This window comes from Sinohyriopsis cumingii, chromosome 1 (genome assembly GCF_028554795.1).
Source record: "Sinohyriopsis cumingii isolate HCF-2022 chromosome 1, ASM2855479v2, whole genome shotgun sequence".
NCBI classification, from domain to species: Eukaryota; Metazoa; Mollusca; class Bivalvia; order Unionida; family Unionidae; genus Sinohyriopsis; species Sinohyriopsis cumingii.
In genome coordinates, this window is record NC_142961.1 from 89,667,177 (window position 1) to 89,687,064 (window position 19,888).

The 19,888-nt window shown below is 35.5% G+C and overlaps 1 protein-coding gene across 1 annotated transcript; it reads right to left on the minus strand.

The window, feature by feature from the left end:
• Positions 1-830: 830 nt before the first annotated feature.
• LOC149807316 (NADH dehydrogenase [ubiquinone] 1 alpha subcomplex subunit 7-like) lies at positions 831-15,832 on the minus strand. The gene is made up of 4 exons (XM_089965238.1): positions 15,758-15,832; positions 11,945-11,991; positions 9,088-9,243; positions 831-1,188 (listed from the first exon to the last, which is right to left on the minus strand). Exons 1-4 carry the CDS (start codon positions 15,815-15,817, stop codon positions 1,095-1,097), a joined length of 357 nt encoding a protein of 118 aa, XP_089821364.1. The 5' UTR covers positions 15,818-15,832; the 3' UTR covers positions 831-1,094.
• Between the last annotated feature and the right edge of the window lie 4,056 nt (positions 15,833-19,888).

Genomic DNA, 19,888 nt, shown 5'->3' on the forward strand with positions numbered 1-19,888 from the left:
TGATATACTATAAATGGTTAAGTACATGACTATACATGGTTCAGTACATGATAAACTGACTATACATGGTTAAGTACATGATAGGCTATACATGGTTCAGTACATGATAGGCTATACATGGTTCAGTACATGATAGGCTATACATGGTTCAGTACATGATAGACTATACATGGTTCAGTACATGATAGACTACATGGTTCAGTACATGATATACTATAAATGGTTAAGTACATGACTATACATGGTTCAGTACATGATAGGCTATACATGGTTCAGTACATGATAGGCTATACATGGTTCAGTACATGATAGGCTATACATGGTTCAGTACATGATAGACTATACATGGTTCAGTACATGATAGACTACATGGTTCAGTACATGATATACTATAAATGGTTAAGTACATGATAGACTATACATGGTTCAGTACATGATAAACTGACTATACATGGTTAAGTACATGATAGGCTATACATGGTTCAGTACATGATATACATGGCAGACAGTATAGCTGGTGGAACCAGAAACTCTCTGGAAGCTACTGACAAGCTTTCTCAGATACCCAAATTGGCCAAACCAAGACTCCAACCCATGCAGACAGAAGTAACATGTGAGTGATCTGTAAAACAGGTGACTTAGACCACTTGGTTACTCAGGGTCCCAATAAACTAGATTTAGACCACTTGGTTACTCGGGGTCCCAATAAACTACTCCAACTTCTTTCTTCGGTGTGCACTGATTTTCAAAACTAGATAATCTTTATGTTCTTCAATCCTTTAACTACCTTGCAAAAAATAAAGCATTAAAAAGTGAATACAAAAAACAAAAACTTTTCCAATAAATGTTTATTTTTCACAATAAGGCATAACTGTTAGATCTAGTTCTCCTTTGTGATCCTGCAATATTTTATCAACTGTTAATGTCCTAGATTGCTGAAGCCTAGATCATAAGGAAAACAAATCTGAAATTAGAATAATCAAGACTGGTGATTGGACAAAGCTCATTCTGTTCACTTTTACTTTAAGTTCATGTCTTACGAAACCATTCCTTTTGATAAACACATGGAGACTGAATGTGGCATTTAATAACTGTTAATTCCTTATGTCTGGCTTCCCTGTATCCCAGTTAAAATAGAAGCCTGGCTTAGGTATTTTCTTGCTGGCCTTCGCTACTTTAGTCTCAGCACTGAAAAAAACCAACAAAAAAACAATGTATTATAAACACAGATCCCCTCATCAACAGGAGCACATATGAAATAGCTACAGACTGGTAAAGGGGCTTTCTGCCCGACTATGAAAGTAACATGTGCTACATACAGATGTGCCATGATAGCCGACAGAGTCTGGCCTGGACAGGATGTGAACCCATTAATTACTGGTTGTGAATCTTAAGCTAATAACTAAACCAACATGATGTGTTGTAAAGTATTATGGCAAAGTATCACTTGAGTAGATGTGTATCAACTTAAACAGTTTCATCAATGTATGGCTGAATTCGTGTTTGATCATCTTTTAACAGAGATCATGTAATCAACAATGGCTGAATTTTTTTTTTAAAGTCACTCCAGCATGAAAATGGTCATTAAATAAATTCCTTTGTATAAGGGCCTCAAGGTAGATTAGTTTTTAGCTAATTGTGTTACCCTCTTTAAATAAGGTCATTATTTATTACTCTCCTTCAGATGCATCAACAGATGCTACAAATTTCCAAAAATGTATCATATCTTGTCAATTATAAGACGAGCCAAACTGCAAAGTGCACAGACCCTGATCTTCCATAGCATAACGTGCTAGTAAATCTGGATCTGTGCAGTTTGTTTTGAGCAATCAGTAGAACAAAACAACAATGAGCCTGATCTGCAGGCACATTATGCTACATCAGATCAGGATTTTTGCTGTATGCAGTTTGATTGTCTTATAAGTGAGTATGTATGGTAGGTCAAATAGGGTCCAAGATTTTGAGAGGATGTAATAAACGGGCTGAAAATAAAATCATTAGTTTGTAAAAACTAGTCATTGTGACCTGGTTTGGGTATGGCTTAGTTACTCTCCAAATGATGTATTTACATTCCAATTTTCATGTATGTAGGCAATGTAGGATCCAAGACAATGAGGGTATAACAAGAGGCTGAAAGTACAGATGTCACTCGGGAACCATGGTGGTTCAATGGACATGTGCAAGACTAGTAATGTCAAGGATGAATGTTTGAATCCTACAATCATACCAGCCAAGTCGGATGCCATGTTGTTTCATTAGACAAGACATTTTACTCAATTTACTCCAACTGCCTCCTCACTAAATAACCTACATCAGGGATCGTCCTGGGCTTCGCCAATGTCGCAAATTGCGATTTTTTTTCCTTATTGGCAACAAAAATATCCCATCTGGCGATTTTTTTGGCGACATACTTTTTGGTTATTTAATTTGTACATACAATCATGGATTTGGACTGGATAAATTAAAAGCGAGAACGAAAGGAAGCCACAAACTTGACTAAGCAATGCATTGGAATCAATCTGTTACACAAACGATCCTTTGTTCGTATTGACAACCCCATCTTTACAGTGCATTGTTACATCATAATCTGCTTATGCTGACATCTGGGCTGAGTACTGTATGCTGTGATACAGTCAATCATGCTACCGCACTATACCTACAACTGACCGACTTCTGAAGACGCGAATAGAACAGATACAATTAAAATGTATGGCTAATCCTTCTGTGTTTTTTTTTTTTGTTTTTTTTATACATATACCAATACAATAGTTTTGCTGAACCTTCATAGAAAACTTATAACCTTTGAAGTACCGACTGTGTATAAATACAAAGCAAATGGAAAAAGTCTCAATCGCAATTATATCTGTCGCCAGTGCAGCATTTTACTCATTGATCTTTTCCTTTTGCCATCAATTCCGTGTTACGGCTGCAGAGACTTAAACTCCGCAACAAGAAATAGCAAAAAAAACAACAAAAGTTTTGCATAATTAATAATAATTATTTATTTCTCAAAATACAGGAGTGAAAGAATCCCTAAATTGGGTGTGAATTTATGCTTATATATACGGTCCAATATTGCCAGGTGTTGACTCGTGTAAGTTTCATTTGTGGGAATGGAGATCCTATTTTCCTTGTCGAGAAAATTTATACTGCATTCAGTGATCATTCTTGGGATTTAGGAAGCAATTCACTACAAGCTTTGGGATGCTAGCTATGGGGTGGGGGGCTGCTGAGAGACTACTGGTGTCACCTGTCAGCACTGTAGACTGTGAACTTGGATTCAGTAAGATGAACTTCATAAAAACTGACATCAGAAATAAGCTCTGCATCTCATCTCTCGAGAATTTAATGAGAATCAGCATGTACAGATGTGAAAAATTAGACTTTGAAACTGCATTCAACAAGTGGGCAACTCTAAAATCACGACAGATCTTCATGTAACAGTTTGTAACATTTTGTTAATGCTTGTTGTAATTAAAGTATTAACTAACACATCTTTTGTAATTTTCATTGCCTGTTACATTAATAGACTAAATTAACACTTGGAAAAATGTACACTACTTGTTTCGGCAACACTTTTTGAAAATTGGCGACAAAATATTGAGGTTGGCGATTTTTTTGGCGACAGCTTTTTAAAAGCCAGGACCATCCCTGCTACATGTATTGCTGCGCCATAAAAACTAAAGCAAACCAAGATATTAAGGGTGTAATGAATGAACATATCAAAATACAAAAGTCATTTAAGTATGAAGTCTATGGTTAATTATTCTTAAATATTTAGGAGTTTTAGATAAGATAGGTTGCATGATGATACTGAAAGTATAATAAATGAACAGCTGTAAATACAAGTCACACGAGCATGAAGATGAAGTCACAATGCCCTTATTTGGGATGGTTGAATTACCTTTAAATGCATCTACATGACACTTTCATGAGCACAGATGTTCTGTTAATCATGTTGAATCTGCTTTTATCTTAATTTTTCGTTGTTGCAACTTTTTATATTTTAATTTGTCTTATATAGTCAGTATCGTGCTGACATGCCTTGAAAACGTACACCTGTGATTTATATCTCTACGATTACAAGTGTCAAGTTCAATGTTTTGATGACTTATGTATATCCAAACTGTTTTTACTTTTCGTGCATGACTCTTGATTTCTATAAATAGGTGTCAACAAGTTTTAAAATCAGTCTAATAGTAAACCTGTTTACAAGTCTGGGGTAATTTCCCACTGGATGATAGAGTCAGAGGAGTTCTGTTGCAATGTAAGATACTCCACTCCCTCGATAACTCGTAAACCAGCTCATATTGCTGGGTCATGCATGGATCCCGATTTTTAAAAACAGAAAATACCACCCAAAAAGTGATCCCTATTTCTTGAACTTGAGAAAAAATCACGATCAAAATGGGTAACCGAAACATTGATATATCGCTCGTTTCATGGTCGAAAACAGTAGATATGACATGGAAATTTTAATAAACAATTTGAAATTATCAGCTTTTAAAAAGAAGTCATATAATTGGTCACATTTTCTTTCCAAACAACATTCTTTGTACACCGTAATTAAAGATATTCAAAGATCAAAGAAAATGTCACTTATGCCTAGTGTAGGCAGTAAATTAATATTTAAATGCCAATCAAATAATTTTTATTAAGTGAAATTTGTGTCTTAATTCTATCTTTTAGTTCCTTATAAATGCAATTCAAGTAAAATAAATACCACCTGTTTTTCTGCTTTTCTGTAATTTTGCATCATTTTTGCAGTTGAATTTTTCAACGTAGGATTATATTTTATTTTTTTTATATATGTTCATGTGTTCAGGTACCTGTGCATATGTTCTAGACTTGATACTTTGATTTTGAAAATCTCTTAATTATTTAGTATCAAGCCAGATTCTTCACATCATGTATATATTGTACATAACAGATAGAAGGTCTCAAGGTAGATTAGTTCTGTAACTAATTGAGTATCGTCTCTAAATAAAGTCTTTTTTTTATTATTATTAAAATGTAAATGTGTCAATCTACCATAACAGCTATGTCCACAAGCATTTCCCTGATAGCCTAATTAAGTGCCAACCTTGTTTTGATAACTGACTTGCAGAAGTATTTGTTTTATTGCTGCACTGAATTAAAAGCTGGCCTCCTTTGTATTATCATGTTAATTACTTCTTCTCAATCAAATAAAGGAGGTGGAATTAAAAAAATGTTTTAAAGGCACGCAAATCCTACACACTTACAATCTAGTAGCCCCGGTCATATGTCGGATGAACTCACTAAAGTTTCACAATCAAACATTTGTAAATGTTATTGTGTATGCAACATAAACTACCTTAAATTGACTGACTCCTTCATAACTGGTCAAAGACAGCATGGCAACCAAGCAGAATGATTACTTCGTAAAATGAAGAGCTTGGTTTCACAGATACGGATCATTGTGTGCAAGTGATTTTCAGAGAATTCCTGAGCTGCACTTAAAGATATCCTCAAAGATGATAAGAAGTTTTACTATTACTATCAATGAAATCATGACATCAATATTGTACTAATTGAACAATACAAAAATTGAGTTTCGACGTAGGAGATTGTCTCACGAAATAAATGCTGCTAGTTTTTGAGAAAAAAAGAAATATTATTTGGTGGTGTGTCAACAGCTAGTATAGTTCCTGGCTACTTTGACTCCCAACTTGGTAGTATACTATTAAATACCACTCAGGGAACCAGACTAATCAACAAAACAAAAAGCAGTAACGTAATACACAGATGTTTTCGCATACACGTGATGGTTGTTGAAACTAGTTGGAATGAATTTTTACATGTTGGAGACTTTGAAAATAAATGTTATTTATAAAGAATAACAAACAACTTCATTAGAAAAAGCATGTTATTAACAATTATTATCAACGTGATTGTAAAACAAGGATTCAGTCATTAAACAGCCCAGTCCCCTACCCCCCCCACCAACGGTTTTCTCGATGTATAAGCAGATTTTTTCCATTTTTGGAGGTCCATCGGTAACTCATGCCCTCGTTTATAGTGAGGTCTATGTTTGTGGACCCCATTGTGCACGAGTTATCAAGGGAGAGTACATGTGAAATATGTCCCATGGGATATATTGCAACATAGATCGAGTAGGAAATTATTGCAATGTAGTTGTTATTGTTGAGTTTAATTATAGTAGCATTCGCACAATTGTGCATGTGCCACTTTTTTCTGACTGCACCACAGCCTGCTAGTTATTCCTGGGGAAGGGGATGATGCCACCTCCTCCAGGCTTTTTATGGATTCAAGGAACCCTGATAGTTTGGCCTCAATCTGTGGGTCCATAAAAGTCCCTACAGTTGAATGGTTGGCTGTCATTAGTGGGAAGGAGAACTCGGGAACGGTCCTGCTTGCTTTACATCGCTGGTTTCTTGTTGCATTTGCCTTTTTTTTTTTTTTTTCCGAGATTTTTTTTCTTCTTTTTTTTTTCTTCTTCAAAATGTTCTAAAAGGAGGGGGGATGTTCTATGCTGTTTATAGAGGTTCTTAGTAGATATCATGTATGAAGAGAGATTTTCAAGGTTAGTATGGGATTACTAGTCGAGGTGTTTAGGGTGTGTTTCCTACGTTATGTTATTTATAAGTTTTTAGATATTACCTCTTTAAGTTATTTATTAATTGATGTTTTTAGAGATTGAATGTTATTTATACTTTATTTAGCAAGAGACCGGAGTCCTAGCCGATTACACGGTTCGTTAAGGACATCTAGGACAGGAATCCTAGCTGATTACTCGGTTCGTTAAGGCCATCTAGGACATCTGATTTTGCGGTTTCCTTAGTTTTTTATAGGTGCTTCGTAAGTGAATTATTTATTAATACTTTTATAAAATTTAATGATATGTTATGGTTTTTTATGTGATGGCTATAGATAAAGAGGTTGACAGTTAATTCATTCCTATTTTTATGTTTTAGTTTTAATATCAGCCTGCAAGTGTATTTAATGTTGTGTTTAGATATCATTCGAGACTAACCATTTGTCTTGATTATTCACTGGAATTACAAAATGTTCATTGACTCTGGACTAAAATAATTGTCTGGGATTATTGTGAATTCATTCAGAGGTGTTTTTAACATTGTAATATATCAAGACTTTGAACTTCAGTACATTCAAGGCTAGTTGTACATCAGCACATTCAAGACCTGGAATTCATTCAGAACATGTGATTGTTTTGGACTTTTGTATATTTCAGGATTACTGTTTACTTAATTCATAATACTGCAAGTTCCTCTCAAATTTTCATTTTACAACTAAGATAATTAAATTATTTGTCAAGTTTTACAAAATTTGTTTGTTTTGCTTCTTTCCATTACTTAGTTCAAGACTATAGAGTCATAACAATGACCTATTGATAGTACAGGCACTAAACTGTGTTCGTTAGGAAAACCAAAATGGCAAACAGATAAATAGGAGAGGGGAAAGAAGGCGCTGATCTAAAAAACAACATTTTTCTTAATGTCTGATGTGAAACTTTCTCCAATGTTTCTTCCGGGTAATTCAAAGGAATGCTTCCCACTGACATTTTTAGGATGATTTGAAAGTTTTTATTACTGATCTTAAATTGTGCAATAAAAAAAACTTTTAATAAATAAAATAAAAACCAAAAACTTAAAGTTTTCAACATCATCAATTCAGCAGCAACAATGATACTGAACATGGCAACTGGAATTAACTGCTGAAAGATAATTGTCCTCAGTCTCTCCAAGTGAAGTAATTTAATGATACTTTATAAAAGAAATATGATCAATAAAAGTGCATCCATCCTGAAATGCAAACTACCTTTTTTAAGTAATGGTTTATTTTTGCATATGACAGCAATCAAGCATTTAACTGATTACTATGAACTATTAATGAAGGCCCCAGGGCTTTTTTTGTCTCATGGCAAGACATTATGTAATTGCTCACACTGAAAGGGAAATATCTCAGTTTGGATAGTTCCCAGGTGCAGAGGCAGTAAGAGTACCAGGGTTGAATGATGGCTGTATAAACAATTTATCATTTACATGCTGAGAAAGTGATCATTAACCAATTTATCCTTTACATGCTGAGAAAGTGATCATTAAACAATTTATCCTTTATGTGCTGAGAAAGTGATCATTAAACAATTTATCCTTTACATGCTTAGAAAGTGATCATATATGGTCTTGAAATAAGAGGAATAACACAAACATCAATAGACAATGTAACAACTGTGCTACAAGCATTTCATTCCCCTTTAGTTTCATGCATAAATGTCTCTGTGGACCAGTCTCTGCCCTGTTGTGCATTTTACTGATGACATTGTCATAATGAAATTTGCATTTCCAGATTTAAACTTCAAAATGTAACAAGCTAACACACACACACACACACACACACACACAGGTATCTACAGACTTATACAACTTCAACTTCAGTGAATTTAGCATGAACACAATTTCATATGAATTTGTTTATTTTTTATATATACTAAAGAATCACATAAGGTAGGTTGTGTGTGTGATATAATCACACCAATAGCTATTACCTGTAGGTGTGTGGGTGCACATGCGTGCATGCATTCGAGTGTGGTCCCCAAAACGTTACTTTTTTAATTGTAATACTCTTTAACAGACATTAAACTGAAACCTTTCTACTCTTGAAATTTTGGTTCCAAATACTGTCAAATAAACATAAATGCAAAAGTTGATATGTATGTTGCGACTTCTGCTAACAACAATGATGCCATTGTGAAAGCCAAATATCTTGCTTTGCAGGCAAGATACTCATTATTCTGCAATAAAACTGGTATACAAAAATACTACTTCGTTATGCTCTGCAAGTGGATGCTGACTAGGGAAAATGGCTGATAAATTAAATTTCTGGGATATAGCTGGCTATAGCAAAAGCAATTCTGACCTAACAAACTGCTACCCAAGACATCTGCAAGGAATCTCCCTCTGACAAATTGATGCTCTATTTATATTTACAAACTTCTTTATAAATGCCCCTTTCTAATCACTTGTGAGTTATCTACAAAAAAAGGAACAGAAGGAACAAGCACATATTAAACTGCTGTTTATCAACCTTTTCTCTGCAGATTCACCAGCTGGTAGAGCTGTTCTTCCTCCAACAAATAACTTAGTAGGTGGTACAGTTTCTCGACGTCCATCCCGAAAACAGTAGTAATTGTTTGCTAACTTGTGAGAAGGACCATCAGGCAGGTTAGGTGGGGGTTGTGTTCTAAAGAAGAAAAAAGATATAAAAGTTATTACATGCTGTTATGTGTGAAATCTTAAAAACATTCAGATAATCATGTCAATACAGTACCTTACATTATTTGCCCTAAAATCAAAACTGTAAAGACTATAACTGCATAGTGTTCAAGTTAACACATTTTTTCTTTCAACAAGGGTTATGAACAATACTGTCTCATCTATTATGGTCTCAGCCTAATGCCTTTCTGTTGTCTTTTATAATTAAATTCCCATTTTCAGGTCAAGCAACTGTTGAATATACTTTTAGGGTGGTGCTATGAACTAAGGGGTAGCGCCCAATGGAGGGTGTCAATTCAGGCCCAAAAACCTATGCTGAAGGCATAAATCATATGACCAAGTTAAGTATGTGTATTAGGGTTAGACTCTGAAGATTAACAGTTTCTAATCTATGACCCAGGGGCTAGTTCCCAGTGACCAGAGAGAGACTTTGTCCAGTGTTGGTTGCATAAACGTCTTTTGCACTTTGCATGCCAAGAAAATGCATTTATGATTATAGGGTGGGGATCTCAATGATTTACAAGTTGTTAACCAGATACTCTCACCCTTTGATATGGACAGACATAGAAGAAAATTTGTTTACAAATAATTTAACTGTCTTCTAATACAAGGATCATACATGTTCTTTCTGGTATCAATGTTTGCCAAAGCCCTAAAAAAAAATACAGTAAAAGAAAAGACCCCATAAAAAGTAAAAAAGAGAACATTTTATATTTTCAGATGCAATTTAAAGTTTTCCTAGTGAAGGTGCTAATCCAATACACTGGTTTTGCTTAATCCTCTTCCAGAATATGCACTTTTAATCATCTGATGTAAAATGATGAGTGCCTTGAAAAAAAAGCCAACTTACTGACAAATAATCACTTTAGCCCATCATTCAGCACCTGTCATTTCTATTTAAAAAACAGAGCAACTACCATGTTTGGTCGGTTTTTCTGTTTAAAGTGACAGCAGCTATATTTGATGGCAGATTTGTGTTATTTGCACAAAGTGAAGGGCATTTGTGCAAGAAAACTCATTGCCAAGTCTGTTTAAAATTGCCACTGTGTTTATTTAAGATGATACAGGAAAAAAATCAACAGTTGGCAGATGATGTATATTGGACAGTGCACACTGGCCACAGGAGCATACCAAAAGTTTACTTGGCCTAATGGCCTGGTGAGCAATCCAGAGAGCAAACATCTGGGTCTTTGAGTCATACACAGGAAGCATGTAGTGTACTCTATGATATCTGGTTTGTGGGTTTAAAGCCAAATTTCAGCACATAATAGGCTATACATGATGCCAGTATATTTGGTGAAGGAAGAACCCAGAAAATGCCTGGGGAAGAACCAACGACCCACAGAAGATACTGGCAAAGTATCTCACATACCCATATTGACTCAGCCAAGACTCAAAACCATGTAGACAGATGTGAGATGTCAGTGATCTGTAAAGGCAAGCATCTTAGACTACTTGGCCACCTGGGGCCCCTGACTGTGATGTTATTGTATTACATACATCCAGGACATGTCTAGGTTGTAGAGTATTATGTCTAGGATCGGTCTTGGATGTAGTGTTATGTATTTATTTAGGATGTAACATACTGTAGATTTCTAGGATCTAGTGTACTGTATATGTCTTGGATTTAATGTACTGTACATGTTTAGGAGGTAGTGTAAAGTATATGTCTAGGATGTAGTGTACTGTACGTGTCTAGGATCTAGTGTACTGTATATGTCTTGGATTTAATGTAATGTACATGTCTAGGATGTAGTGTAATATGTCTAGGATATGTCTAGGATCTAATGTACTGTAGATGTCTTGGATTTAATGTACTGTACATGTCTAGGATGTAGTGTAATATGTCTAGGATATGTCTAGGATCTAGTGTACTGTATATGTCTTGGATTTAATGTACTGTACATGTCTAGGATGTTGTTGTTGTGGGTTTAACATAATTTTTCAGCACAAGATGGGCTATACATGGCAATCAGTATATATGGTGGAGGAAGTAAAACACCTGAAAAAGACCCATGATGAACCACCAACCCATGGGAAGATAATGACAAGCCTTCTCACATGCCCACTCTGGTCAAGCCAGAGACTCAGACCCACGAAAACACGCAACATTTCGGGTTTTGGTAAAGGCAAGTGCCTTAGACCACTCAGACAACTGTCTAGGATGTTGTTGTTGTTGTAGGGTTTAATGCCATTTTTCAGCACACGATAGGCTATACATGGCAGCCAGTATTAATGGTGGAGGAAGAACCCGGGAGAACCCCGGAAAGAACCACCGACCCACGAGAAGCTACTGGCAAGCTTTCTCACATACCCACATTGGCTGAATCCAAGACTTGAACCCACGCAGACAGAGGTGAGATGTCTAGGATGTAGAATACTGTATACATCTAGGATGTAGTATACAGTATATATATATGGGATATGATGTAGCATTCTGTTTATTTCTAAGATGTAGTGCATACTGTGTATGACTAGGACATAGTATATTATATATGAATATTTTGTTAGAGATGTAGAGTCTAGTCTGGCAAGCTTCTGTAACATACCATTCTTGTTCAATGATTTTTCAAGGCTACATTTAGTTTGATATAAATGGACAATAAACACAATGTTTCCACAACAATAAAGGTGAAATCAACCTGTTGCAGAATACACATTAGCTTTACCTTTTTGCCATTTCCTGTTCATATCTGTTGTTGACATTATATTTATTCTGAAATTAGAAGAAAGGAATATTTATATGAATTCAAGAAACTTCATTCCAATTAAGTTGGCTTACCACTGCAGATTTACAAGTTTTGGACCTTTACTGAAATGTCCAACTAATCCTTAAGGCATGGTTTTATATTTTTGTAATTCACTCTTGGCATGTTTATCTACACTTACATGGAATAAAATCTTCTTAACAGTGCCAATTTGTGAAGACCATACAGAAATACTGCTTTAAACTAGGCAACATCATCAGCATAAATAATACATGCCAACCTAAGTTTTTATCAATAAAAAGCTGTAAGATTTCCAGATCATTTAAACGTGTTTGTTAGTCTAAGTTTATAACTATTGGCTGATAACATATAGCATTAATGCCTGATCAGATTACAAAAACAAGTAAATTTTTTGGATCAGTTCAATGCTGACGAAGATCACAATAAACCATTAACTTAACAAACTGTGAACAACTATCAATTACCGACACATCAGGAGAAAAATGCAAGTGGATAAAAGGTATTATAAAGATTGGATTTCTGCTCCTGATTTTATAATGCTGGTTAACAACAAAAAAAAGAGTACAGTGAATGGTACAATATGTGCACCCCATATTTAATAGTCCTCTATGTAGGTAACTTTAAATTTGTGTGCAGGAACAATTTTTCTTCTCTCAGCTTGAGTGGTCCTGAACTCTGGCCTTTTGACACTGAAAGCAATCCTCAAAGTTTCATTAGGTCTGTGATGTAGAGATATTATTATTGTGCAGAAACCGTTTGTCTTCAAGTTAGTGACCATAATCCACTGAACCCAAATCAACAGACTTTGTCATTACCTGAAGTACAAGCTATCCACAATGTTTTATACATTTATACACAATGACAGACTCCAGTCCAACATACCTATCCAACCTCACCCATGTGTACACACCAGCAGGATACTTACACTCCTCTTCTGACAATCATGTACTCATTATTCCTAATACAAAAACGAAGTCATAAGGACAATGTTTTTTTGCATACCAGGACCCAGCAACATGGAATGAATTGTCCACTGAACTTAAACACAATAACACAGTGATCCCATTCAAGTGTGCTCTTAAAACTCACTTATTTTGACTGCAAGAACAAACTTAAAGACCGAATAATGTTCCCTTCCTTAAATATTTTAAGCATGTTGTTTATGTTTTTTAATTTCATGGTGTTTGTTTTTTGTAATATTATCATTGTTTTTTTTAACGTTATAGGTGTTGTCTAATGTTGTAAAGCGCTTAGAGCTTCTAAAGATTATGCGCTATACAAAGTCCTCATTATCATTATTATTATTATTATTGAAAACAGAATAATGTCGAATTATGATCTTTTTGTCTTTTGGGATATAATGCATGTAAAGTATAAGGCCACCTTTTCCTTTATTTTTGTTTTTCAAAGTGAGAACAAATATAAATATTACAATAATTTACTTCTACAGGTGAACATGTGTACTTGTTTTGAGAACGCCATTTCATTCTCATTTTTATTAATTGTAAAATAATAGAAGTGGTTATAAAAAAAAAGAAACTGAACAAATTTAAACAAACTAATCTAATATTATTTAATATGACTTCATAGTTTTCTTCAACAAGATTGTTCATAAAAATATACAATTAACTTTCATGCAAGCATACAAATCTGTAAGTAAGATGCTAAACTACACTCACAAAAATGTCCTAAAATTAATTGTTTGATAGACAACTTATGATTAAACAAAACTTATGTTTAATTATGCTTCACATTTTGGTGAGACTGACATTTTTTACAAATTGTCAGAACTGAATCAATCTGGAAGATTTCATCTATATGCAACTAGCAGGCCTACCCAATGATGTGGAGATAAGTTCTATCACTTGAGAATACTTGCCAGGATTTTCAAGATCTAACACAGAATATATGTTTGACCAAATATTGTATAATTGTCTTTAATGACATAAATGCAAAAATGTTTTCCACATGGTTCAATGATGCTGCCACTTATCTAAGATGTTTCTCCTCCATTGAATCCAGAGACTGTTAGGACTAAAATAAATAAATTTAGTTTCAAATTATTTCTGTATTTTATCTTGCTTGGAGCAGGTCTACACCAAGAAAGATGAACAGTATTATTAAATTAAAGAAAATGTAAACATTTGTTTCAAGATGTGTATAATAATATTGTGTCAAACAACACAGATCTGATACACACAAAAGACAACACAAACATGCATCATTAGTAGGCAATGGCCATCTTTTCTGGAGAACTGAGGTGGCCCTGAATAGGGTTTTGTGTGTTTCGGTGGATTTTGCTGGTCGGTGTCTCAACTAAAATTAGATATATTTGTTATTCTGTAGAATATTGTACAAATCTATTTGATTACGTATACATATTAAGTATCATTATTTCATAAATCAATATTGATAATTTCAGTGGAAAATTTTATTTGAGAATGCTGCTGTGTGGGTGCATAAAATGTTTATCTTTAAAAATAAATCTCTAAAATATCTTAATTAGAATGCGCAAGATGTATCATTTCTTTGTTATATATATAACACTGCTCTATAATCACATTATATCCTTAAAATAAAAATAATCATAATTGTATATATGTCTATTTCCATGAACGAAAATTAAAAATATACCATTTTTTTATTTGCAGAGTTCTCTTGTTAAGGTGGACTGAATAGTATTTCAAATTGGGCTGAATGGTCTTTCAAGTGAGGCCGAATGGTCTTTCGAGTTGGGCTGAATTGTCTTTAAGCTGGGCTGAATGGTGTTATTTTCAGTCCAACTCCAAGCTGTGATGATTTGTCATGGGCCAAATTGTCTTGATACCCTCTGCTACCAGGAATGAATTCCTTACTTTTTCCTCCTGTATGATGTATTATAATAATAATAATAATAAAATAATAATGAGGACTTTGTATATCGCCTAATCTTTAGAAGCTCTAAGCGCTTTACAACATCAGACAACACCTATAAGATACAAAACATATAATGATATGATTACAAAAACAAACACCATGAAATTAGAAAACATTTTTAAAAAAACATGCTGAGAATATTTAAGGTAGGAAACATTCTTAGGTCTTTAAGTTTGTTCTTGCAGTCGAAATAAGTTAGTTTTGAGAGCCCTCTTGAATGTGATCACTGTGTCTTTGTGTCTAAGTTCAGTGGGCAATTCATTCCACGTTGCTGGGCCTAGTGGTATGCAAAAGAACGCTGTCCATATGACTTTGTTTTCATAGTGGGAATAATGAGTATACAATTGTCAGAAGAGGAGCGTAAGTATATTGCTGGTGTGTACACATGGGTGAGATCGGTTAGGTATGTTGGACTAGAGTCCGACAGTGAAACATAGCACAGAGAACAAATTTTGTGTTTGATTATGGATCGAATGAATAGCCAGTGTAGGGTACAGTGCAAAATGTTCAAATTTAAAATTAAAACCTTAACAAATAATATTACAGCAAATGCGATCCAAATTCAGTTTGATGCAGCTATCAAAGCTAAGGTTTCATATGGTGGTATTTTACCACCAAATTTAGTGTTGTTGCAGTGCTATAAAAGCTATCTAAGGGAGGTAACCCACTGTGATGACCTGAGTAGAATCCTATCGAAGTTTGACATTGAACGCCCCATATTGATCCTGAGAAATCCCAGTCCCAAGCCAATTAAGCTTTCTATAGATACAAAGTTGAAAATACTGTAATAATTAGAATACTTTATGCATCGTTTTTACAGTCATAATTTTTTCCTACCCCGAGTAAAAAATTTCGAATCTTTTGAATTATAGAAGTGACCTCTCTCCGTGCTGCCATTTTGTAGACTGGTTTGAAGAAGCATATATACATATATAATAATTCTACCAAAAGGTTAGCTCGTTGTTGCATGGAGGTGGTTGCATGAATTTATTATTTTATTTTCCTTTGAAAACACACTCACTAAAGCCATTGTTGTGTAATATAGAAAACATACGTCAAATTAATTATTAGTTATCTCACTTTCAAACATGCATCAGTATTAAGACTTGAAAATAATAACATATTCAATATTTATAAGTATGATTATCGTCAAGAACATAATATCAAAAGTCAGTTGTACGCTAATCAGCGGCTTCACTAGGGTTGGTGTCACCCAGTATGGTAACTCATGGTGTCACCCACATAGACAACCTTCTTGCAGAAAATTCAAAACGTGTATAGACTGACGCGCGGTAAATCGATGTGTCACCCCCATGGACCTGCTACATGCACAAAATTCAAACATTTGCATAGACAGACCTGTGCGGTAACTCATGGTGTCACCCCATAGACCTCTTTCTTGCACAAAATTCAAACTTGTATAGACAATCATGTGCGGTAACTCATGGTGTCACCCCCATGAACCTACTTCATGCACAAAAATTTACAAATTGTAAAGACATTTAGTTTGGTGTCACCCGCTCTGATGGTGTCACCTGGTGCGGTCCGCACCCCACCGCACCCGCCAGAGTAGTGAAGGGGGGCACTTTAGCGACAATGGGAATTAGCATTAAAAACACCCTTGGGGCACTTTAGCGACAAGGGAAATTTAACATGGAGAAAAATCGTGGGGCACTTTACCGACAAGGGGAATTAACATGGCGATAAATCGTGGGGCACTTTACCGACAAGGGGAATTAACATGGCGATAAATCGTGGGGTACTTTACCGACAAGGGGAATTTAACATGGGAATAGAGTTTGGGCTTGTTTAGGGACAAGGGGAATTTAACATGGGATTTTTTTCTTTTTTTTTAAAAAAAATTTTTTAAAAAAGGGGTAGGCAATTCAAAGACTATCTCTTTTCGAGAAATATGGCTGGCCCTGAAAAGGGCCTTTGGGTTTTCTTCTTCTTCTTCTTCTAATTTCTTCTTTTCCTCCACCAAGTTCTTATTTTATCTGCTACACTCTTCTTCTCTTTCTTTTTTTTCTTCTCCTCCTCTTCTTTCTTCTTCTCTTCCTCCTCTTCTTTCTTCCTCTTTTCATTTTCTTCTTCTTTTTCAATTTTTTCGTTCCAATTGCGTATTCTTATTCTTTCCTCTTCATCCTCCTTCTCCTCCTTGATCTCTTTCATGACACCACTAATCTTTTCCTTTGCTTTCCTTAAGTTATTAATTTCCATCTTCACACGATGGGGACTATAGGAATAATGGTCTTCAACCAGTCTTAATAGCATCTGTTCCATTATTCCTAAGTTGTCTAAAACGTCTTGCAAGGTTTCTATTTTGCCCATTTGGTTTGACGCCATCTTCTTTTTATTCTTTGCAGAATGGTTTGAACGACGAATACTGTGGGTTATTATAGTGAAAGCGCGGACGTGATGGAAAACATCCCCTAAAAACATAAAATTAATCTTACCTAGATCATGACCCATCAACGCGCGTACGTGAAGGAAAACATCCCCCTACTTTTTCATTTCATATAATATAACCCCAACTATACTCTCCACATGCGCTAAGAAACATTAAAAAAACCTATAATCTACTATTCACACAAACATACCTGAGCTCTTACAAACACAAACACACAATCACACAAACACATACCCTCACATTTTTTTAAAAAAAGAGTTAGTGTTTATATACACACTACTCTACCTACACACATTGGCAAATTGATCGTTATTTCTTTTCTAGAGTATTGGGTAGCCCTGAAAAGGGCTGTTTTGTTTGGAACTTCATGGGCACCTGGTTAATGGTGGCACCTTCCAGGCCTGGCGCCACATACGCATCTTATCCCCCAGTTACTTTTTACCTTTTGGGGGGAGAGAGCAGAGGCAGGATATGTCGCTTCAGAATCCCAATTTTCGCTCTCTGGGATTCTGAAATTTTTTCTTCTCTCCTTTTCCTCCTCCTCTTCTTTGTATCTTCTCTCCTCCTCTTTATATCTTCTTTCCTCTTCTTCTTCTTTATATCTTCTCTCCTCCTCTTCTTTGTTTCTTCTTTCCTCCTCTCTTATCCTTCCCTCCTCGACAATGGCTTCCGCGGCCAGTTCATTTAATATGCGCCTGGCATATTCCAGATGCACATGAAGCTCCAACAGTTTCTCAAGTCTCGTGTTCATTTTTTGGTGTTGATCAATCAACAAGGGTAGCTGGACTGCCGAACGACTTTCAATTTATACTGAAAGCGCGGACGTGAAGGAAAACATCCCCTAATAACATAAAATTCATCTTACCTAGATCATGAACCAAAAAAAAACAACAACGCGCGGACCTAAAAGAAACACTCACTCACTTTTTATGCTACCCATCACTATTGTAAAATTTTTTTATAAATCACTTCAATAGACTATCCACATACTCAAAGCAATCCAATCTAATCCCAAATATACACCTCAAACACTAAGATAAGATATCATTTTAATCTACTATCCACACCAACTTACTTTTAGCTCTTACTAACACTAACACACAAACACACAAACACATACCCTCACATTTTTTAAGAGAGAGTTAGTGTTTATTTTCACACTACTCTACTTACACACATTGGCAAATTAATAGTTATTTCTTTTCTAGAGTATTGGGTAGCCCTGAAAAGGGCTGTTTTTTTGTTTTGCTATGGCATTCTTTTTTAGTTTCTAAGAATGCGATGTCCTCTGAGGATAGACTTTCTGGCGATAGGTCTGCTTCTTCGGAAAGAGAAGAAGAACTCTTTGGTGTCGATACGGCGATCGACAAAGCCTCTGTCAGCTTCAGGTTGCTGCTGCTCTTGTTGTTGTTGTTGCTGTTGTTGCTGCTGTTGCTGCTGTCTCTGAAGTCTGTACTTCTCTGTCCATTCTTCTTTTTCCCTGTTCACTTCTTCTCTGAAGAGCTCTTCTATTAGGTCTTCAGTGATTTTTAACATTCTCACATTCTCTATTTCTTCTGGCTTCGGTATCAGACTGTGTCTGACCCTATGCAAATTCACGTAGGCTTCGTTGAGCTTAGCTAGTTTGGAGCACATCTTCGTAGGAGGATGAGTCGACAATGGATGGTTAGACTGGGAACAAACCGGTTCTTAAAGTTAAAGCGCGGACGTGAAGGAAAACATCCCCCACACGGTTTTCGAGCCGCAACGTTCATGAGAGGGATAGTAAGAAATGAAAGAGCATCAATCCAACATTCTTATAGCTAAACAAAAGACAAAGGCATTTTTTTCAAAACACAACATTTTTTATTCAAAAATCACTTAACACTAAACAACAACATTTTTAACAATAATCCAACACTATAACATCAAACAATTTTCTTCAAATCACAAACATTTTTTTCTTCAAATAATAACTACTTTGAACAGGGTTGACAACGTTGTGAATGAAATTGTGATTTCCACTGTTGGAAATCATTAGGCCATTGATGGACACTACGTTTCCTAGCTTGAGACAAAAGATAAGCATAATGGTCACAAAACCATCGATCTACTTTCACATCGTTTCTAGCAGAAGAACGAGGATCGAAATGAGTCACTAAATGTTCTAAGGAATAGCCCAGGCTGCGATGATGCAGAAAATACACACAGTACTGTCCACACACCAAGGAATCTGTGCCTTGTAATTTCACGTTATTGAATCGGGTGGTTTGAGCATTTCTTCTCATAAAGTCGATGATATCGTCTTCCAAAGGGGGCAATCCGTACGAATCGAAATATTCCACACATCCTTCTTGAGGAAAGTAAACGGCTACCCAGTGGGTTCCTGGGAGATGACTGTCGTCCGTGTTGATCACGTAAGCTTGATGGTCTTTAGGTTTGCGATGAGGGAGTTCATCTTTAGCACAGACGACAGGATTCCAAGAAGCCGTATACGAACTGTGGTTCAAAAGGTAATGAAGTTCCCAGGTATCCATGTTTTGTGTGTGCTTTTTTCTTCTTCACAGGTAATAATAAGT

Excerpts from the sequence above, each read along its gene's own strand:
- LOC149807316 (XM_089965238.1), bottom strand. The coding sequence starts at position 15,817 with ATGGCAGCACGGAGAGAGGTCACTTCTATAATTCAAAAGATTCGAAAT. Across the intron at positions 11,992-15,757 it reads TTCGAAATTTTTTACTCGGG|AATAAATATAATGTCAACAA; the intron begins GTAGGAAAAAAT and ends TTCTAATTTCAG. Across the intron at positions 9,244-11,944 it reads GAACAGGAAATGGCAAAAAG|AACACAACCCCCACCTAACC; the intron begins GTAAAGCTAATG and ends TTTCTTCTTTAG.